Genomic DNA, 23249 nt, shown 5'->3' with positions numbered 1-23249 from the left:
TATTTTAAACTGTGTATGTGTATTAAATACATGCATAAAATGCATAAATGAATGGTAAAGAATACTCATAGTGGTTACTGCAGATTGAAGAACCTTCAGGTAATTTAAATTTTTTTATATTTTGTTTTAAAATATTTTTTAAAAAATATTTTACTTATTTAACAGAGAGAGAGAAAGAGACAGAGACAGAGACAGAGCACAAGCGGGGGAGAGGCAGAGGGAGAGGGAGAAGCAGGCTCCCTACTGAGCAGGGAGCCTGATGTGGGGCTCAGTCCCAGGACCCTGGGATCACGACCTAAACCGAAGGCAGACGCTTCACCGACTGAGCCACCCAGGCACCCGTTTAAAAATCTTAGTAAGCAGGGGCGCCTGGGTGGCTCAGTGGGTTAAGCCTCTGCCTTCAGCTCAGGTCATGATCTCGGGGTCCTGGGATCGAGCCCCGCATCAGGCTCTCTGCTTTGTGGGGAGCCTGCTTCCCCCTAGCTCTCTCTGCCTGCCTCTCTGCCTACTTGTGATCTCTCTGTCTGTCAAATAAATAAAATCTTAAAAAAAAAAAAATCTTAGTAAGCATTATTTATAGAAGCAAAAAAGCCCCCCAAAACCATTGGTATTATATAAAATAAAAATCCATGGAAGCATACAGAAATAAAATAAAGGAAGGTAGCATATATTTATAAATGATAGAAGGGCAATGATCACAGAAACTAGAGGAAATTCCAACTATTATAAGCAACTGAAGACTATCAAAAGATGAAAACATTAATAATTTGATCTATTTCAGTAAAGTAAGGGAAAGAAAACCATTTCGATCCCTCATGCCAGTCTGACAGATCTGCTGAGGGTTCAGAGGAAGAGTGTGTCCGGGAGGAGCAGTGGTGTTGCCCCAGAATGGCAGAAAGGACTCGGACCTCTACTGCTAAATCTGGGATTTATGTTTTTAGCAGTTTTCTGAGAGAAAAGAACATTTTAAAACTGATTTACTTTCTAGAAAAACTGACCTCTAAATGTCCAATTTCTCATTTTTTATAATTATAAAGGAAAGCCACAAACAAAATATTAAAACAGTTTAGTTCTAAGAATTACAAAATGAGCTACAGTAGGATTTCTTAGTAAATTAAGAGCCAACCTTGTGGAAACTTTGGATCCCCTTTGTCTTTTTCTATTTGATTTTCTTGAATTCCTGACAAGTCAACTCCCGTCAGGTTTTCTTTAGCATCAAACCAGTCTTCACTTACTTCTCGATAATTTTTGCAGTCTGAGAAATTGAACAGAAGCAGCTATGAATTACGTACAATGTTAAACTCTGATAAATTATTAAAAAGTTCCTCAGAATAAGTCAGCATGATGACAATTACTAGTTTTATGTAAAAATAAATATCAACAAAGTATAAACCAAGCATAAAGAATTCCTTGAGAAAGATGTTTTTTGCTAGCCCCTGAAAAATACTATTCTGAGTGATCTGCTCCCCAGTCTTCTTTTAATTAACACTGATTCTTAGCTTACTAAAAGCCTTACATTTCTGATTTTTAAAGTATCCTTTACTGACGAAGAGACACATTTTTATACACAGAATAGTAGTAAACCTCTTTAAAAAGGAATTAATCAGTACTGCAGCTCTATTTCATTAAAAATTGAATTAATGATCTTTCTGGAATGATTATAATCTCTTCTCATAGAAGACAAAAACAAAAAAAGTACAATTTACAGATACAAACTGGACAGAAGAAATAATTTTCAGATTGGAAAATATGAACCAGAAGAAAAAAATCTGTATTATTTGACATTATCAAATATATTAAGTAACCTTACAGATGCTAAGTAGATGGAATAAGAACATACTTAATGTTCATAATGAGAATGATGCCATTCAGTCAATCCAAAATGTTGATTTTGATTTAATGAATGGGCACTAGGAGTATTTTAAACTTTGCGATTTGTTTTTGGGCGATGCACAGAACTGTTTACACTGACCTTTGTCATCAAGTTTCAGCTGACTAAAGTCTACATCGATGTCACCATTTTCCAAACCATCTTCCTTGGGTAGTGCATCCTGTTTAGGATGACTACTGTCTGACAGGAAAGACATCTGAGGATGAAAATAATAAAAACGACAATAAATATGGACTGGTGGCTACTGCTCTGACGTTCTGTGGCAGGTACTCTTCACTAGCATCGTTCAGTCCTCACGACAATGAAGGCAAACAGAACAAAATCATTTTCTGTAAGTGAGCAAACTGAAAGTAACTTGCTGCTTTATGCTGGTCACAATAAGAGTTTGAACTCAGCCTGTGCATAGTGACTGCCAACACTACCATTATTTAGCAAAGTGTGGCACGCGTACACACAAGAAGTACTTGAAATGATTTTCAGAAGTGTTCATATAAGGATTTTTCACATTAACAATTAACAGTAATATATTTAATGTGTGCTTATAGGATCCTCTTATTTATAAAAAGTGGCATTTCTTTCCCATATTTAATAGTTACTTTTTACCCATAAATTTATTTAAAAAGGAGAATCATTTAGGGGCGCCTGGATGGCTCAATAGGTTGAGCGTCCGCCTCTTGATTTCGGCTTGGGTCATGATCTCAGGGTCATGGGATGGAGCCCGTGGTCAGCAGGGAGTCTGCTTGAGATTCTCTTTCTCCCTCTCCCCCTCCCCATCCTCCTCTTGTGTGTGTTCTCTCTGAAATAGATGAATAATCTTTAAAAAAAAGGTGGGGGGAATCATTTAAAGAAAAATACGAAGCAAGTGAAGTAATAGGTAATACATGGCTATGGAAAATTGTGAAGATGGTACAGGAGTAGCTGAAATTTAGCAACTATCCTATCACTATACTGCTTTTCACACATAACCTGTTAATTTAATGATAGGTATTAAAATTTCATCCTAACTTATAATAGGTATTGTCTTGTAGCCCAAACTAAGATTATATATCTGCATCTTATTAAATATTTGTGGAGAACTGAGGTTTTTTTTTGATCAAGTAGAATGATGGAATACATAATTTGCTAAAGTAATTTACTTTAAATCATTTGTTAATAGAAAAGTATATAACTCAAGAAATTAACTTTTGGCTTAATGCATCTTATTATTCAAGACTACCCAAATAGTATAACCTCAGGGTTAAGACCAAAATCTGAAAACAGCAACAAAGTTCAGCTTTTTTACAGCACTGCCTCACTTCATAAGGAATAAAGCCTGTGTTTCTATCCCACTTCACCCTCTGCAGAGTGCTCTTACACAGACTGTCACTGGACACACAATACCTTAGGGGGACAAAAAAGTTCAAGAACACCTACAAAAGGCATTTAAAAACTAATTTTGTCATTTCAGTAAAGAAGGAATTAAATTTTGCCTTGTCTAAACAATTTACTAGTTTTAAGCACAGTGTACCAGCATGTCAGTGGCCATAAATCATGGTTGCCTTAGACAATTCAAGTTTATACCAGCTGTCATGGTGAGTCATTAATGTCACTCACTGCCTTTCATCCTCAGCAGTCTCCTGGTTTGATGGTTACCCTACTGAACAGATACCACTGACATCTGTTTGATCATGGCACTGTTCCTTCTAATCAGTTATATCCCTCAAGTGGTACTACACAAAGACAGCTGACTGAAAAAAAAGATGTGAGAACTTCTGAAAATTATGGTTTACTTTGCTTAAGCCATAAAATTACAGATTTACATTAATGAGCTACTTTAAAAAAAAATCTCACTTGAGAGAGTGTCTGTTTTAGGCTTGAAGAGACGTCAACATCACGTGTTCTTTGATTATCTAGTTCAGGATCTGGTCCTGAAAAGCTAAACAGACAAACATTTTATTAAACAGCTCATCAATGTTCTGAAAAGGATCAACAGAACACTTAAAGTTAACCAAATTAAGCAATTTTTAAGATCTAATGAATTCTATATTAGATGAAACCATAACTTACACATGTGATTCTTCTTTCATCAGCTAGAAAGAGAAAAAGGAAGAAAAGTTTTTTAGTTTAAAAATGTATTCTGTGCAAACAGAGTAAAGTTTTAATTATAAAACATACATACCGTGGAAGCAAACGTAGACAAGGTTGATAACAATTTTGATTCCACAGCCAGAGGGGGCAGCTCTTCCAGAGGCATGCCCTTGTTTATTTTTTCTTTCAAGCTCTCATATCTAACCTTTAAGTCTCCCAAAACAGACAGTAGTGCTGAACCTAATTCCTTCTTAGTAGAATCACTTGATAAATTTCTGTTCAAAAGTCAAATTTACAAAACTCCTTAGACACAAGTCATCCATTTAACACTATTATATTATACACTGAGTTCTAACTCTATCATATTTGTAAAGACATCTTCTTTTAAATATTTAGTAAAAGAAAACCAAAGATGTTTTTCTCGGAGTAGCAGAAGCAGCCCTCAGTATATACGCCAGAAAGAATGTGGCAGAATGTCATAAAAACTCTGCTACTGACTTAACCATACTTGGACTTTATAAAGAAACATCCAATCTGTCTTTTCACTGGATTCACCATCTTGACATACCCTGCTGCCTCTGCATGAAATTAAAATGTATGACTTTTTAAAGTCCATTAACCCTAGACCAGCTAACAAACCCAATTACAGTCTATCCCTCACTTTGCCTTTCAAAAATAAAAATTAAGGAAATTTTGTTATAAATTTAAAGCTTGTAATAACATTCTAAGATACAGATTTAAAGTTAACAATCACCTATTTACCCCTGCCCTGTTCTCCACTACGAGTCTGTAAATATCAGTGCAGTGGCGGTGACACATTTGATAGTGAACATTTAAAAGGTGCAACTCTGCTTTGATGGCTCTCTGCATGATTTTCTGACAGCACTTTGATGGCAAACTCTTCGTCGGCTCTTTAGAAAGTTGACATTCCCTTTAAAATAAAAGACTGGATTAGGTAAGATTCCAAATATTTTTCTCTGTTAATGACATGCCTCTCAAAGAGATTTTAAATTTCTTACTATTTTCTGTCAAGTTTAAATCAGTTTCTACTAAGATGGAAAGACTGTAGGAAACATTACATCTTTAGAAAGTAAGGATGTCAAATCCAAGTAAATATATTCTTTCTAGAAGTCAAGAAAGTAAGAAAGTTTCCAATTTATACTTTCTTTTACCAAAAAAGGATTCTGAAGTACAGAATCAACTTTATTGATCCATAATTAATAGATTTTCAACCTAAATCAAGCTTTGGCCAACATTTTTAAAGATTTTATTTATTTATTTGTCAGAGAGAGAGCACAGGCAGGCAGAGTGGCAGGCAGAGGCAGAGGGAGAAGCAGGCTCCCTGCCGAGCAAGGAGCCCGATGTGGGACTCCATCCCAGGATGCTGGGATCATGACCTGAGCCAAAGGCAACCGCTCAACCGACTGAGCCACCCAGGTGTCCCTGGCCAACATTTTTTAAAGTTATAAGCATTCTGGATGGACATGGTGCTTAAATGTATTGCCTTGCTCTCTTTTTTAAAGGTTTTATTTATTTATTTGAGACAGAGCAAGTAAGCACCAGATTAAACTCATTAGGAGAATGAAGAATGAGTGAAGGAAAAAGTAAATGAACTCAGAGCATGAAAACCAATTTGATTTCTCAGAGACCTGCCCTTTCCTCTCCAAATCCCCACCCCAGATTCTCTATGGATGCAGAGCCAATTACACAATGAATTAAAATCAAGATTAAAATACTCCAGAGAAGGCAGCTATTTACTTCTTCAAATATGTAAGTTTTCCATAGGTGCTACTTTGTGTTGGTCTACAGGGGGATTGAATGGGGGAAATTGGAATAATTAAATCAGTATAGATTTGGGTTGAATAAATAAAGATAAGAAGCCATGAGTTTCTGAAGGAATTATTGAGATATAATCTTAATAAGTGAAAAGCTTTAAAGTTATACATTATCTTAATATTTGTTTGAAGGCAAATGGCTGAAGCAGATGATCTCTTAAAGTCCCATTTAGCTATTATTCCATATGGTTAAATACTCTACAAAAAAAGCAAATTACTGTTTTGATTTTTCCCCATGTGTATCTATACGTTTATACATCGGATTTACCTTTCAGGATGTTTCTTCAAGTCTGTGATAGCAGACGCTTTTCTTAATTCCAGGGGATCCTGGAAAACGTGGTTTAAAATGAAATTAGAAATAGATGACAAACACAGATAAAGTGTAAAATCCAATTTCTTTTTTGTTTTTTTCTTTTTGAAATTTTATTTACTTATTTGATACAGACAAGTAGGCAGAGAGGCGGGCACAGAGAGAGAGGGAAGCAGACTCCCTGCTGACCAGAGAGCCCAATGTGGGGCTCAATCCCAGGACCCTGAGATCATGACCTGCACTGAAGGCAGAGGCTTAAACACTGAGCCATCCAGGTACCCCGAAAATCCAATTTCTAATTGACTTGGTGGCAACAGCTGCCACCAAAGACGGACAGAGTTCGGAAGCAATCTATTCACCTTTTCCCTCATCCAGCATCCCCTCATGAAAGCATTAGGAACCCCGGTTATAATTCAACAAACCATTTATTTTATCATACATGGCCTCTATGTAAGGTCAAATAAAATTTTATTATTAATCTTATTGGCTTTACCTTATTTAGGACATTTTCATTAGGTTTTGAACTGTCAACTGAGAGAGATTTTCCCAATGATCCTTTTGTCACAGCCCCTGGCGCATCGTCATCAGCCTGACTGCATGACCAATCTGTGTTACAAGCCACGCTTCTCTGTTTCTCACTGGGCCATTCACCAGGCCGTTTTTTGTTCATCATTGTTATCTCTGTATTGCTTGATGTAGATGCTACGGAAGATCTTACGCTTGTTGCCCTGCTGGTTGTGAAACAAGCCCTAAAATCAGTGCTAACATCCACTGTCTGATTTACTGTAACTGTCTTGTTTGCTCCATCTGTCACTAATTTGGGACATGTTCCTTCTATATTGTGAAAGCAAGTTTTACTTGTGGTACTGCCATTAGTAACCTTCAGGGAGTTATCTTCTACTGCCTGATTATCTTTGACTGCAATCCTTGGGAGAGTAACAGAAGAATCTAAGGCTGGATTAGGGCTATTTTGTAGGCTTTTATAATTTGAATATCCACAGGCAGAAATTACTGAATCATCAAAAATAGAGGTCCAGGATGTTTGACAATCTTTACAGGGTTGGAGTAACATCTGTAAAGATTTGTCTTGTGATGTGCGAGGATTTTCAAGGTGGTGTGACTTTTTGTTGTCAACAATTGCATTCCCACAAAAATCTTTACTTTCAATTATTTGACATTTCATTTTGCCAGTATACATTTTAGCTTTTAATGCTTTTTGAGGATTCAAAAAACCACTCTTAGATTGAGATTCCTGGTTCTCAAGTGGACTACTCCCTAGTACAATTTCATCAAAGACTGCGTGGTACATCAAACTCGTCTCTTGTTCCTTACGCATTTCATGCTTTGGTTCATGATATTCTCTTAACACAATGGAATTCTGAAACTTGGAGACATGAAGTGCATCTTCTTGTCCATAAACATCAATTGAATCTAGAGAGATGCTACAATTACTTTCCAATTTAACATGATTACCTTCCAGATTGCTAGCACACTCAACTTCATAACCTGAATTTCTCAATCCGACAATTTCCAGATTGGGTATGTTCAATGTTTTCTTTTGGTCAAATGATAAAGAAGTACTTATGTATTCCTGCTCTTCTGCACTGTGATATTCCTGCTGTGAGTCTTCATCTATATCATGTTTTTGTGCATCTTCAGCAGTTTCTTTATAATCATCATCTGAAATCTTACAGGTTCTTTCAGAGCCAACAATCTTATTATCTTGATATTCCAAAATATCAAAAAATACCCCTTCTCTTTTCTGCATTTCAGAATCTAATTCTGAATTTAAATGAATGAGATTTTCACTCTTTAGTTTTGACTCTGAATAATGTACAGAGTATGTTTCATTCAAGAAAGCACAGTCAATACTGTCCTCAAATTCACCAGACTGAGAGAGATTGCTCTCCCTGTTAGGATCTGGACTCCCAGTATAAGACAGCTCCAATAAATCCATTCGGTCAGTACTGTTGACTTCTTTGTCATTAGCTCTTTGTTCTACTGCCAAGGAATCCCAGTCATCATTAAGAAAAGCCAATTCAGCTTTGCTACAACCATTGGAAGATAATAACAAATCTTCTTTCTTAGGATTAGAAGGCACATCTGATTTAAAAGAGAAAAAAAAAGAAGAAAATGTTGGCATCACTAACATTACAGAAGCTAAGCACTAGAAAAGACCGTAGATATGATCTGATCAAAGCTCTTCCCAATATAGGAATACTTTTTACATTACCCTTGACAAATAACCCTTATGTTTGTTGCTATGGACTAAATTTTGTCCCCCTCAAAATTTGTATGCCCGTCGAAGCCTTAACTTCCAGTGTGACAATAATTGATGATGGGGCCTCTGGAAGGTAATCAGGGCTAGATAAGGTCATGAGGATGGGTCCTTCAGGATGAGATAAGTGCCACAAGATGGGATAAATGCCAGAGAGCTTGCTATTTCCTTCTACCATGTGAGGACACTGTAAGAAGGGAGCCATCCACAAGCTAGGAAGAGAGCCCTTACCAGAACCTGACCATGCCACACCCTAATTTGGAATTCTAGACTCCAGAACTGTGAAAAAAAAATATATGTTGTCTAAGGCACTCAGTCTATGATATTTTATTATGGTAGCCCCAGTTGGCTAAGATAATAGCCAAGATTCTTCTTGAATTCTTTCAATGGCTAGGTGTTTGCTATTTATAAGGCAGTTGCTCTGTAATCTTTGTTTTATTTATTTTTTATTTTTTAAAGGTTTTATTTATTTGAGAGAGAGAGAGAGAGAGAAAGTGAGCACGAGAGGGGGGAGGGTCAGAGGGAGAAGCAGACTCCCTGCTCAGCAGAGAGCCCAATGCAGGACTGGATCCCAGGACTCCAGGATCATGACCTGGGCCAAAGGCAATTGCTTAACCAACTGAGCCACCCAGGAGCCCCTGCTGCTCTGTAATCTTTGGATGCCTCCTAATGACTGTCTTAGGCTTTACAGAAACAACGGAAAAAAGACATTGGCATTGCACCTAAACACGGTTTTCCTCAGGGTCACAGGTAAGAAAAAGGACACTTACATGTAATACAGTGACAGAGTTGTGTTAATGAGCAGGGAGATGCTCGAGAAGAAAGAAGAAATAAACTTCAGAGGAAATTTACATTTAAAAAGTGTTTTGGAACAAAATAGTTATTTCAGGCAAATCAAACAGCATGCACATGGAAAGTCAGCTACATGAAAGAACATGGCATTTTCAGGAAATTATAAGCCACTTTGGAATAAAACACCTCTATGGAACTAACAAGAGCTAAGAACAGAAAGAGGTCTTTTATGATGTGCTAAGAAGTATGGTTTTTATTCTAAGGCAACAGACAGCTACTGAAAGCTTCTTAAAAGGGTAGTCAAGTAAACAGAGTAAGTTTAAATATCCCTGACAACAATGAGAATAAAAACTTGAAGGGGAGACTGAGGCAGAGAGACTAAGTACAGAAGAGGGATGAGAAGATAGGACTGGGATAAAAGCGCCATACTGACAAGTCTTGGGGGTTGATTAGGAACGGGAAATGAAGGAGAGAAATGGCTTTTGAAATTTTTGGACTAAGAACATAATCAGAACCACGTTTTATATCAAGATCCAGTACACACACACATATGGATATATGTAAGTGAAGCAAAAATCCTACAAAACAGTAACTACTCTATGTCCAATGCATTTTGGTATTTTCTGGTCTGTTTAATTTATTTTTAAAAAGTTGATCACAATCAGCTAAATTGATTTCATGACTACCAACTGGCTATCACCTGCCTGGATATCATTCTGACATAATGCTAAGGTTTACAACTTGGTATTACAGTTGAATGGGAGTATTTGGAGCTAAAGGGAGAGATGCACTTTATAAAGAGGAATAGAGAGAGAAAAATGTAGGGGAGGGAGGAGATAACAAGGGGTCAGTTGCAAGCAAGTGGCGTTTGAGGTCAGTGATAAAACACCCACATGTGAATATCTTTTTTTATTTTATTTTTTAAGATGTTTATTTTATTTGACAGAGATCACAAGCAGGCAGAGAGGCAGGCAGAGAGGCAGGCAGATAGGAAGGGAAACAGGCTCCCTGCTGACCAGGGAGCCCAATGCGGGACTTGATCCTAGGACCCTGGGATCATGACCTGAGCCAAAAGCAGAGGCTTTAACCCACTGAGCCACCCAGGAGCTCCCACATGTGAGTATCCGATAAACCATTATAAATAGGGGGCTGGAGCAAAGGCTAGAAGTCTCAGCTTCACTTTTAAATTTATCTGTTTTTCTTAGAGATTCGTATAAGAATTATGTATTCTGGATACTGATTCTTTGTTTTTCATATTTATGAGATGTTTTTCCTAGTTTATTGCTTATCTTTTAACTTTCTATATAATCTTAGACTGTGTTTTTTAAGATTACTTAAATTAAAATTAAAAATTTTAATTTAAAGGGACGCCTGAGTGGCTCAGTCAGTTAAGCGGCTGCCTTCAGCTTGGGTCATGATCCTGGGGTCCTGGGGTCGAGTCCCACATGGGGTTCCCTGGTCGGCAGGGAGCCTGCCTCTTCTTCTGTCTGCCGCTCCCCCTGCTTGTGTGCTCTCTCTCTCTCTGACAAATAAAGTCTTTTAAAAAAATTTTTTTTAATTTAAAAAATCAAAATTAAAAGCCTGACTTCTGGCTTTTGTCTGTCTAGCCTTCTCTACCACAGGATTATAAAAGTATTCTTCTATATTTTATTCTATTGTGTGTGTGTTAAAACCACATATATTCATAAGCACACAAAACTCAGTCATCTTGCTTTTTATGTTCTTGCTATTTCTTGTTTTCTCATCTACCAATAAACACAGAAAAATTTCAGATTTGTGTGAAGACAAAACATCTACAACTTGGGTAGCAGAGACCAACCCGCCCACCTTCCACTTTACACCCTGAAGCCCTGGCTGCATAGAAACCCTCTCTTCTGGCTCACCAGAATTTTCTTTCCTAAATCTTCCATCTATCCGAGGGGTCCTGTGTAGGCTGCGCATATTCACCAGAAATCACCTGAGTTTGCTAAATTGAAAACATGCTGAATCTTACCACCTTACTAGGAGGAAGGCTTAAAAAGTAGCAACACTGGAGGGGGAACTAACTAACCCATTTACATTAATATCTCTCCACCCAGAATAAAGCCAACTGGCCCAGCCCCTCACCTTTCTGGATGTTTCCTCCATTATAGTGGGAGCCTTTACCAGAAGCTGTCTCCACCACTGCAGCAGCCTGCATCTCGCAAGGATGGGCACTCTAGAAGAGGAATAAATATTAAACTATTATCAAATTTGGCATATTATATTTAAAAAACTATTAAAAAATCAAGAATTTGACAAAATGGCAATTATGATCAGAGATTCTAATACAAGAGGGCGATAAAACTGGTAGAACATTTGAATAACTTTTGTAAAAGCATGAACTGACAGCTAAGTAATAAATTATATTATTTAAACAGACATGGCACATTCTTTTAAAATTTCCAAGAAACATTAAAGGACAAACAATGTATTAAGCTACTAAAAGCTTTAACCCAAAAAACAGAGTACTGAAGGCTACAGTGTGACCCACTGATTTCAAACCTAGATCAAAAATGTTTCAAAACAAATTATAGACCTATTAAAGCCCGATGAAAGTATATCCATATCCATATAATGGAGTATCTTTCAGCAACAAAAGGAAAAAACTAACTGAAGCATATAATCTCATGAAATAATCCCAAAAACATGTTGAAAGAAAGAAGTTGGACAAGAGATCATATAATGATGATTCCATTTAAATGCAATATATAGAAAAAAACAAATTTATAAAAAGACAGAAAATAGAATAATGGTTGCCTCAGGTAGGAGATGGGAAAAGGGGTTAACTATAAATGGGTATAAGGGATTTTACTGGAGAGATTAAAATGTTCTAAAGCTGATTTATGGTATGATGTTTGCACCATTTCGTAAAGTTACTAAAACTGAACTATGTATCTGAAAGGAGTAAAATGTACCTCAATAAAGCTGTTTTTTAAAAGTCACTGACAAGGACTCTCTGAATCCAGCTGCCACATGGGGAAGTCCAAGCTAGTCACTTATAGGAAAGTCAAGGCACCCCAATGGATACATGAGTGATTCCAGAGGACACCAGCTGAAGAAATGTCCATCCAGCACACACAATCATTTTGGGCTTTCTGGCCCCTAGTTATCTTCCCTGTCTATAGGTCTAAAAAGATAAGGCATTGTCAGTGGAAGGTTCCTGGGGAGTTTGAAAAAAACTGATTTTGTTCTAATTCTCAATGAACTATTTCAATAAATGATCCTGAACAAATCATCTAAGTTTACTCGCCCTGGGCCACAATGAGAAGACATTATAGCTGACCTTTGAACACAGAGATACCAAGCCCCCTTGTGTAACTCTGAGTCCCTCAAAACTTAACAATAGCCTGCTATTGACTGGAAGTCTTACCAATAACCTAAACATTTGCAGAACACATATTTTGTATTATATGTGTTATATATAATATTCTCACAATAAAGTAAGCTAGAGAAAAAAATGCTATTACAAATTTAATAAGGGGGGGGCGCACAACTCTTGATTTTGGCTCAAGTCATGATCTCAGGGTCATGAAATCAAGGCCCGGGTTGGGTTCCACACTGAGCATGAGGCCTGCTTCTTAAGAATCTCTCTCTCTCGGGGCGCCTGGGTGGCTCAGTGGGTTAAAGCCTCTGACTTTGGTTCGGGTCATGATCCTGGGGTCCTGGGATAGAGCCTCGCATCAGGCTCTCTGCTCAGCAGGGAGCGCGCTTCTCTTCCTCTCTCTCTCTCTGCCTGCCTCTCTGCCTACTTGTGATCTCTGTCAAATAAATAAATAAAATCTTTAAAAAAAAAAAAGATTCTCTCTCTCCCCCTCTTCCCTCTTGTTCGCTCTCTCTCTTTAAAAAAGTGGGGAGGCACCTGGGTGGTGCAGTCAATTGGGTGTCTGCCTTTGCCTTGAGTCGTGGTCCTGGGGTCCTGGGCTTGGGCTTTGTATCAGGCTCCCTAATTTGCAGGGAGTCTGTTTCTCCCTCTCCTCTTACCCCTCCCCATCACTCGTGCTCGTACTCTCTCTCTCAAATGAATAAAATTTTTTCAAAAAATTAAAAATTAAAAACAAAAAAATGCCATAATGAATATACATTTATAGTACAGTATAATATAAAAAAAGTCTGCATATAAGTGGCCCCCCACAGTTCAAACCCACGTTGTTTGGGTCAACTGTATAAAGCAGAGAGCTTACTTCATGGAGACAGCCTGTCTGGCTTTGAATCCTGACTTAGCTACTTAATAAACGGTACAAACTTCAACAACTAAAAACAAATTAATGACCATGAGAGCAGAGAGTTCCAAAATATATGGGACCTGGCTAAAGTTATAACCACAAGACACAACTTCAGATGCTTATTATTAAGTCTAGCTAAACAGACTAATAAGAGGTCAACTCAAGAAACAAGAAAACAGCTGTAGTACTTAGATCAAAAAAGAATTAGTTAAGACAAAAGCAGAAGTGACCAATTTGAAAAGAGTAAAAGTGATAACTAAAACTAAGCTATTCTTTGAAAAAATAAAGTAGATAAATATCAGACGAATCTCACTAAGAGAGGACTGAAACACAAGTTAGCAACGAGAAAATAAGCACTTTAGTAAGAGGTTTCTAAAGAGTACTTCTAAAAAGTACTTATAAAAACTGAGATTGCTATATACACTTCTGATGGATAAATTAAAATTTAACCAAAATAGTCAATTTTCTAGGAAAATAGTTTCTAAAAAACTCACAGAAAAAGCTAATCAGAGAACAAATCATAGAAAAAATTGAAAAGGCCATTAAAGATCTGTCCTATATCAATTCCTATCAAGCCTACTAAATTCTTATTTGATCTGTGTAAGCAGGAAAGTTCTAGGTCAAGTGAACAAAACTCTAATCTGAATCATAAAAAGAGTTCTGGCCCCTCAATCAATTCTGAGACCTGTGCCAGTTTGTAGACCCAGCACCCCTTGAATCAAGAGGAGGCTGGGTCCTCTTGAGGAAGTACCCTAAACACACACTACTAAAAATTAAAATTATTAATCTTTCTCCTAACCTTTCTGAAAAGGTTAGCCTCTTACCAAACTAACTGTACAATGGGGAAAAAGAAATAATCAGACAACTGGCTCTGAACTGACATTGATTTCAGGAGATCCAAAATGTCGCCATGGCCCAGCCCTCCAATCAGAGTAGGGACTTAGGGAGGTCAGATGAGCAATGTAATTTTAGCTCAGGTCTATTTTGCTATAGGTCCACTGGGTCCCTGATCCCATCCTGTGGTTATTTTCCCAGTTTCAGAATGCATTATTGTAAGAGACATAACAGATTAACAGATGGCAGAATTCTTACAGTGGTTCCCTGACTTGTTGAGTGAGGGCTATTATGGTGGGAAAAGCCAAAAGGAAGGCATTAGTATCACCTCTACCTAGAAAAATAGTAAATTAAAGCAGTATCACATTCCTGAAGGGATTGCAGAGATTAGTGCCATCACCAAGGACTTGAAAAATGCAAGGGTTGTGATTCCCACATCTCCATTCAACTTTCATATTTGACCTGTGCAGAACAGAGATGGATCTTGGAGATGACAGTGGACTACCACAAATTTAACTAGGTGGTGACTCCAATCGCAGTTGTTCTACCAAATGTGGTTTCATTACCCGAGCAAGCAAACACATCCCGTGGTAGCTAGTATGCAGCTACTGATCTGCAAATGTGTTCTAGGTAGGAAGCCAGGCTCCATAGGGCTCATGTTGTATGTTCTCTTTCCTTTGGAAGTCACAGTCCTATACTGCCTATTGCCCAGTATCTGGAAACAGTTGTTTCATACACAAGGCCTAGTTTTCAAGTTGTTTTGTGGCAACATGATAAATCCAATTTCTGTTACTATATCATGGCCAGAATCTTCCATATGCTTGAAAGTATGTTTTCTGACTACAGTACAATTAAGAATAATAAAAAGGGTAACTTCCCAAATACTTCTTTTGCAAGAGGGGGTGGTGGGCAGAGTGAGAGGAAGAGAGAGAATCCCAAGCAGGCTCCACACCCACCACAGGGTGCACCAAGCACCCTGAGAACATGACCTGCGCTGAAATCAAGAGTCAGATGTTTAACCAACTGAGCCACCCAGGCATCCCATACTTTCCAAAAATTTAGAAATTAAACAAAACATTTATAAATAAATCATGGATAAAAAAACCATATCACAACAGCAATTAATTTTTTAACTAAATGATTATGAAAATACAACATATCAAAATTTATAGTGCTTAGAAATGTATAGCTTTAAGACCTTATACTAGAAAAGGAAAAAGGTTTAAAATCAATTACTTGTCTTAAAAAAAAATCAATTACTTGTCTTAAGAAACTAGAAAAATTATAACAAATTAAGTCCAAAGTATGGTGGAAATAATGAGAGGTAAATAAAAGTAAATGAAGAGATAAAAAAGGAACACATCCAAATTTTTGAAGATTAACGAAATTTATAAACTCTTGACAGAACATTCAAGAAAAAGAGCAAAAATTGCCAATATCATGCATGATAAAGGAGACATAACTATAGAAACTTACAGACATTAAAATAATAGAGAATATAATGAACAACATTATCTGATAAATTCTACAACTCAGACACACTTCCTTGAAAACCACAACCTTCCAAAATGGATATAAGAAGATAAAAACAATCTGGATAGTCCCATATCTCTTAAGAAAATTAAACCTGTAAATAAAATTTTCCCTCAAAGAAAATTCCAGATGCAGATGGCTTCACTGATGAATTCTACCCATCAACTACAGTAGAAATAAAGGCAGAATTCAATTTTAGACAAAGTTCTTTAGAAAGACAAGGAAGAGGGAAGACTTCCCAATATGTTTTAGAAATTCAGCATAAGCTTGATACCAAAATCTAAGAAAGACATTGCAAGAAAAGAATAAATAGGCCAACAGCTCTCATGCACATAGACTCCTATAGCCTAAAATAATTTTTTGCAAAGCAAATCTGGCAACATTAAAAGCAATCAATTATTGACCACAGTAAGAGAATAAAGGAGAAAAATCACAGGATCATCTTAAGAGATGCAGAAGAAGAACTTGATGACATTTGTTAAAACTCAGAGTCTATTAATGGTAAAACCTCTCAGCAAACAAAAAAAACAGTAAGGAATGTCCTCAATTTAATAATGGGTATCTACAAAAAAACAAAAAGAATAAAAAACTGTATGGCTAACATATATGATAGTAAAAATTGAATAATTTCTGTCAAAAACAAGACATTTACTCTCTTACATTTATTTCATGTACTAGATGTCGCAGGCACTACAATAAATAAAAGGCATACAGATTGGAGGGGAAAAAAGTACAACAGTCTTTATTCACAGATCATATAATAATGCACAGAGAAAAAACAAAGTGATATAGAAAGAAACTACTACAACAATAAGTAAATTAAGCAAAGTTGAAAAACAAAAGGTCAAGTGCATTTCTATCCTCTAGTAGCAAACATTTGGAAAATGAAAATTTTAGAAGAGTATCATTTACAAAAGCATCACAAAACATTAAAAACTTGGTGTTTAAATGCAATGAAAGATGTGTAAAAATTTTATGTTGAAAACTATAAAACACTGCTAATAGAAATTAAGGCAGAACTAAACAAAAGGAGAGATACACCATGTTCATGGATCAAGAGACTCAATATTGTTAAGATCTGTTCTCTACAAACTGAGATACAGACTGACCACAATTTCAATCAAAACTGCAGAATGATTTTGTTTTTTTGTAGAAGTTGACAATTTCATTATAAACTTACATGGAAATGCAATGAACCTGGAGTAGCCAAAATAGTTTAGAAGAAAATTAAATGACATATATTTCAAGACTTATTTATAAGGCTAAAGTATTTGCAGTGTAGTATTTAGAATAATAGATTAAGGAACAAATTATCAGAGTCTGGAAAGAGAGCCACTTGATTTTTGAGACAGGTACTAATTCAGTTCAATGTGGAAAGGAAGGGCTAGGGCATATTCAATAAATGGTGCTGACACAGCTAGATTTCTGAAAGGCAAAAAAAATGCCTAGACTCCCTACTTTACATCTTATATAACAGAAGTGAGATAGATCACATTTCTGAATGCAAAAATCAAACCTATAAATTTTCTCAAGAAAATACAGAATATATTCATGTCTTTGGGGGAGGCAAAGATTTCTTAGAATACAAAAGGTATTAATTAAAAAGTTGCTAATTTGAACTTCCACAAAAAATTTAAAACTTCTGCTCATCAGAAGACACCACTGAAAAACTGAAAAGACAAAGACTGAGAAAATAGTCACAATTTATATATCCAACAGAGGACTCTTACCTAGATTATGTAAAGAATGAACACAAATACAATTTAAAAAAGGTTATCTAATAGGGGGTCTGGGTGGCTCAGTGGGTTAAAGCCTCTGCCTTTGGCTCAGGTCATGATCCCAGGGTCCTGGGATCGAGTCCTGCATTGGGCTCCCTGCTTCCCCCTCTCTCTCTGCCTGCCTCTCTGCATACTTGTGATCTCTATCTGTCAAATAAATAAATAAAATCTTAAAACAAAAGATTATCTAATAAAAAAAGGGATGAAATACTCGGGTATTACTTCACACATACATAACACAAGGCATATGAATTGCTCTTAAGCATAGAGAAAGCGCTCAGGATCATTAGTCATCCGGGAAATGCAAATTTAAATCACCAACATACCATTTCACATTCATCAGAAAGGCAAAAAAAAAAAAAAAAAGACTGATAACAACAAATATTGGTGAGGGTGTAGACAAACTGGAATTCATAACAACACTGCTAAAGGGAATGCAAATTGCTAAAACCCATTTTGAAAAACTTTAAGTTTCTAATGATGTTAAACATATACCTACCCTATTACCAAGAAATTACATTCCAGTGTCAGGAATGTATACCCATCCTTCTCTAGAGAATCATTCTTTAATATATAAGTCAATAATGACCGAACTTCTATTTGCTAAGTCATATGCTAAGTGTTAAGAATATAGGGGTGATCAGTCTCTGCCCTTATGAAACATGATGGACATATAACAAAGAAGCAATTTCCAGAAGTAGAATAGGAGAATAGAGAGGGAGCATATAACTTCTTATAGGGTCCCCTTTTTCAAACTTGGGACACTCTTTAAAAGTATATATTCCAGGGCACCTGGGTGGTTCAGTTGGTTAAGTGTCCACCTCTTGATTTTGGCTCAGGTCACAATCGCAGGGCTGTGAGATTGAGCCCTGCATCAGGCTCCCCGCTCAGCATGGAATCTGTTTGAAATTCTCTCCCTCTCTCTCTGCTCCTCTACCCTGCTTGTTTTAGACCAAGAGAGAACAAGTGGGGAGAGAGAGACAAAGGGACAGAGAGAAGCAGACTTCCCACTGAGCAAGGAGTCCGACACAAGAGCCATTATGTTAGGTCGTGATCTCATGGGTCGTGGGGGTTCAAGCTCAGCGGGGAGTCTACTTGAGATTCTCTCTTTCTCTATATCCCTCTCCCCCCACCTCAAATAAATAAATAAATCTTAAAAAAAAAAAAGAGCCAGATTAAGGGTTAAGGGAAGGCTTTCCTGAGAAATTGTCTTTTAAACTAAAATCTACAAGACAAGCAAGCAAGAGTCAGCTATCATATTGATTACTAAGTCTATTTGATACTTACTTTGACATAAAGGATATACTGTCACACACAAATGCATTTTGAGTTTTTTAAACTGAGAGTTGTATTTAAAAAAGCAATTAAAAACTAATATTCTAGCTAAGTAAGAAAAATATAACCTATATCTACTTTGGATTTCACAATAATTAAGTAGACAATAATATAGCATGGTTACATTGATAAAGGTAAGGAAAAGCTTATAAAGAAAGTGACATAAGTTAAATCATAAAGCTTACATAGGGGTCAATCACTAACAAAGAACATCTCAAAGGGAATAGAGCTTCTTGAGTTAAAAGAACAACTATGGGATGACCCCCCCCCCAGTAAAACATGGGTAAAAAGAGGAGACAAGACAACTAGACTTAATATGTATAAAAGTGAACTCACTATCATTGATGGTATACTCACTGAACTAGGAACAAAGGAGAAGGAATACATTTATATTATTTTGCTTTTGGGTGTGAAGAAATAGAGATGATGAGTTCATTTAATACATACAAGTTCTAAGTGCCTCTAACATGTACAAATTGAAACTGATACACAGTTTTGAGGCTTAGGAATAATCTGGACTGGAAGTATTCAGCCTCCAATTTAGTGTTTCAGAAATTGATTTTAGCTAATAACGGAAAAAAAAATTGGCCTAATACCAAGAGCTTAGTAACCTTTTATTATTTTTACCGCCTTAAGTCTGGCTAGTGGCTGTTAATGTTTGTGATTATGAAGTTTCCAAAGACTTTATAGAAGTCTCACAGTCACTTCCCCGAGAACATACACATACACACATAAATAGAGGATTTGTGGACTTTTATATTACATCTAAAAATTTCTACTAACTCCTGGCTTAAGGGATTCTATTTACGTCAGTAAAGATCCTACTCTAGGAATTCCAGGTAAGTATTTAAAATAAAAGTTAAGATGAAAAGAAAACTAACTTATCAAAATGACTGACTTAGAATATATCAGTGGTTTCTTATTTTTTGGACCCAGGAAGTCTTCACATTGTTATAAAGTATTGAGAGCCCCAAAGAGTATTTGTTTATGTGGATAATACCTACTAATACTTACATTATTAGAATTAAAATAGAAAAATTTTAAGTATTTATTCATAAACACTCATAAACCCATTACTTAAGCAGCACCTTATTTTTTTATTTTTTATTTTTTTTAAGATTTTATTTATTTATTGACAGAGAGAGAGATCACAAGCAGGCAGAGAGGCAGGCAGAGGGGGAGAGGGAAGCAGGCTCCCCATTGAGCAGAGAGCCCAATGCAGGGCTCGATCTCACGACCCTGAGATCATGACCCAAGCCAAAGGCAGAGGCTTAACCCACTGAGCCACTCAGACGCCCTTTAAGCAGCACTTTAAATGTAAAAATGTGTATTTTCAAAAAAGTTAGCAAAAAGAGCATTAAAATTCTGCCACTCTCTTTAATATCTGTTGTTACAAGATGGATTCTCGTTCATGTCTGATTCTGCCTTCAAATCTTCATTCAACATGTTGTAAGCTTTTTTTTTTTTTTTTTTTTTAAGATTTTATTCATTTATTTGAGGGAGAATGAGTGAGAGAGAACATGAGAGAGGAGAAGGTCAGAGGGAGAAGCAGACTCCCCAAGGAGCTGGGAGCCCGATGCGGGACTCGATCCTGAAAGTCCGGGATCATGACCTGAGCCGAAGGCAGTCACTCAACCAACTGAGCCACCCAGGCGCCCATGCAAGTTTCATTCTTAAATATGTACAGATATTCAACATCAAAAACTTGGACAAAAGGAAAAATTTTAGTATTAAAAAAACACTTGCAAATCACACTTCTGGTAAGGGTCAACTATCTGGAATATATAAAGAACTCTAACAAATCAGCAACAAAAAGACAACCCAATTTTAAAACAAGTAAAATACTTGAATTAACATTTCTCCAAAGATATACAAATGGCCCATAAACACATGAAAAGATTCTCAATATATCAGTATTCCTTAGAGAAATGCAAATCGAACCTATAATGAGATACTACTTTATATCCACTGGGATGGCTATTTTTAAAAAAAAGCACACACAGAAAACAAGTGTTGGCAAGGGAATGAAGCAACTGGAACCCTCATACATTGCTGGTGAGAAGATAAAACAATTTCTGGTTTGGAAAACAATCTGGCTGTTCCTCATTAAACTAAACACAGGATGACCATGTGATCCAGCAATTCCACTCCTAAGTACATACTCATTTCTATTCTGTTTTCCCGGTTCTTATTTACCAAACGATTCCCTCCCGTGTTTTCAATCCCAGAACCCAGCCAGCACCCGCAGGACTCTCCTTTGACACCTCCTCCATCCCTGTCAAGTCCTGTCAGTTTTAACATCTGACACATCTTTGTAAAGGACCGCTGACTCACACGGACTGCAGCAATGACCTCCTGTCCGGCCAGAACAATCTTTCCAGAATGCAGGATCAGTTCAAACCCCAGCTTAAAGCTCAGCAACAGAGGTCACTGCTCTTTGGATGCAGATTAAACACCCCGCAGGACCCCCTGCCAGCCTCTCGGAGGAAGTGCCTGGGCTCTGCGTCAACCTGCCACCACACGTCCTCGACAGGTGAGCCCCGTGCGTTCTCCCCGGCTGCCGCGTCCCCCTTCCCACCAACTACTTGGAACTCCCCCTCCACCTCCGGGTCCCTCCAGACACCCCGGCTGCGGGAACCCCTGCCGGCCTGGCCAACACCCCCACGTCGGGAAGTCTGGGTCCGCCGTCCGTCTATCCAGCTGCGTCCGCCAGTGGCAGGGGACCCGCGAGCGCCTGTCACAGCGATGCACGCGCAGGTGGATTTCCGCCTCCCGCCGGAAGTAACTTCATCTGCACGACAGTCCCGCTTCTTAGCTCTAGGCCCGCTCTTGGGGTGCCAAGGCCGCCTTAGCGCCTGCGAGGTGAGGCGGTGGGCCACACTCGGGATCGAATGTGAAGGTACCAAATTGGGGGATTCTGGAACATCTGCGCCATTGCGCAAACCCAGAGCGGCGGCCTACCCCGCCCGGCCCCCAGCCGCTAAGGATCCTCACCACCCGAGCTCGACTCGACTGGGTTTCGCTATAGCGGCCCCCAGGCGCCCTGCCGGCTCCCCGCCAGCCCAAGTCTATGCCCGTCGCACCTCAGAGCCACAGCGCTGCCGTAGCCGCCGCCAACGCACGAGAGACTCCAGACCTCAGCCGCCGCCTCAGAGCCAAGCCCCGCTCCTCGTGCTGCCGCGGTGCGCATCGGGTAACGGACACCGGCGGCCCGCCCCCAGCTCGGCGGACGCTCCCATTGGTCGGCGTCGGCGCGGGCCGCGCTGTGATTGGCCCGGCGCGCGCGCGAACGAGGAAGTGGGCTGGCGTGGTGCAGAGGCGGGCGCAGGAGAGCACCTCCGAACTGGCGGAACTGGTTCCTGCAGGGCAGCCCGAGGATCTGGGCTGCGTGGCTCAGTGGTGCAGACCTGGGATCTGAGAGTTGCCGGCACAGGTCCAGCTGCACCCTGGCGTGGGCCCAGCTCCCGCGGAGCCCGCCGCCCGCAGGGATGGGGGGGCAGCTCTCTGCGACAGGTGTCCCTTCTCTGGCCTGGCACGACGCCTGCCCTCGGGCTGTCCGTTAGACTCCCCAACTCAGGCGGGGTTTGTGGAGAAAAGACGACAATTAAGGCAGCGCCGAACACCCAGGAATCAAGACAAATAATATTTTAATTTCCTTTAAGGAAAAAAGTAGTGAGAAATCTAGGGGCGCCTGGGTGGCTCAGTGGGTTAAAGCCTTTGCCTTTGGCTCGGGTCATGATCCCAAATCGAGCCACGCATCGGGCTCTCTGCTCAGCAGGGAGCCTGCTTCACCCCCTCTCTGCCTGCCTCTCTGCCTACTTCTGATCTCTGTCAAAATTTTGACATTAATTTTTATTTTTGCTTAAGTCGTTTGTTTTAAATTTCTGGGCTTTTTTAAAAAGACCCTTTTTTCTTAAATATTTTATTTTTAACTAATCTACACCCAACATGAGCTTGATTTTACTGCCCTGAGATGAAGAGTCGCGTATTCTGCCAAACGAGCCAGTCAGGCACCCCTGGCATCGTTTAAGGTGCCATTAACAGCTTAGTTTTCTGACACCATCTCTGAATTCCCCAATAGCTGTGGGTGGGTGGGATCCTTGCTTCTCTTTGTCCAAGTTCTGGGTGTCTGAATGTGTGGCCTGCTCCACCCTCTTCTCTGCCTGGCAGCTTTACTGTGTCTGGACTCATGGAATTGACTCCGGGCTTACACTGTTCCGATGTGAAGTTTCACATTTTTATGAAATCTGTCCCATCTATTAGTGGTTTATAGCGGTGACTTCTTTTTTTTTTTTTACCCCATTCTGCGTTCAGAATAATGGTCTTTACACAACATGCAAATGTTCACATTT

The 23249-nt window shown here is 38.6% G+C and overlaps 1 protein-coding gene across 1 annotated transcript in view; it reads right to left on the bottom strand.

Annotated features, from left to right (window-relative positions):
- RBM44 (RNA binding motif protein 44) overlaps nt 1–21996 on the bottom strand; it is a 37768-nt gene extending 15772 nt beyond the window's left edge. Inside the window, exons 1-10 of the mRNA XM_032857611.1 lie at nt 21981–21996; nt 11280–11370; nt 6597–8206; nt 6062–6120; nt 4713–4889; nt 4050–4233; nt 3938–3960; nt 3722–3806; nt 1973–2087; nt 1127–1255 (exon numbers count right to left, since the gene is read on the bottom strand). Coding sequence (XP_032713502.1) covers nt 1127–1255; nt 1973–2087; nt 3722–3806; nt 3938–3960; nt 4050–4233; nt 4713–4889; nt 6062–6120; nt 6597–8206; nt 11280–11352 — 2455 coding nt within the window. The 5' untranslated portion in view covers nt 11353–11370; nt 21981–21996. The remainder of the gene's footprint in view (nt 1–1126; nt 1256–1972; nt 2088–3721; nt 3807–3937; nt 3961–4049; nt 4234–4712; nt 4890–6061; nt 6121–6596; nt 8207–11279; nt 11371–21980) is intronic.
- Nucleotides 21997–23249: the final 1253 nt, after the last annotated feature.

This window comes from Lontra canadensis, unplaced genomic scaffold (assembly GCF_010015895.1).
Source record: "Lontra canadensis isolate GAN:19392208 unplaced genomic scaffold, GSC_riverotter_1.0 scaffold13, whole genome shotgun sequence".
NCBI classification, from domain to species: Eukaryota; Metazoa; Chordata; class Mammalia; order Carnivora; family Mustelidae; genus Lontra; species Lontra canadensis.
The sequence above is the reverse complement of the archived record's forward strand: the minus strand, read 5'-3'. Positions and strand labels throughout refer to the sequence as shown.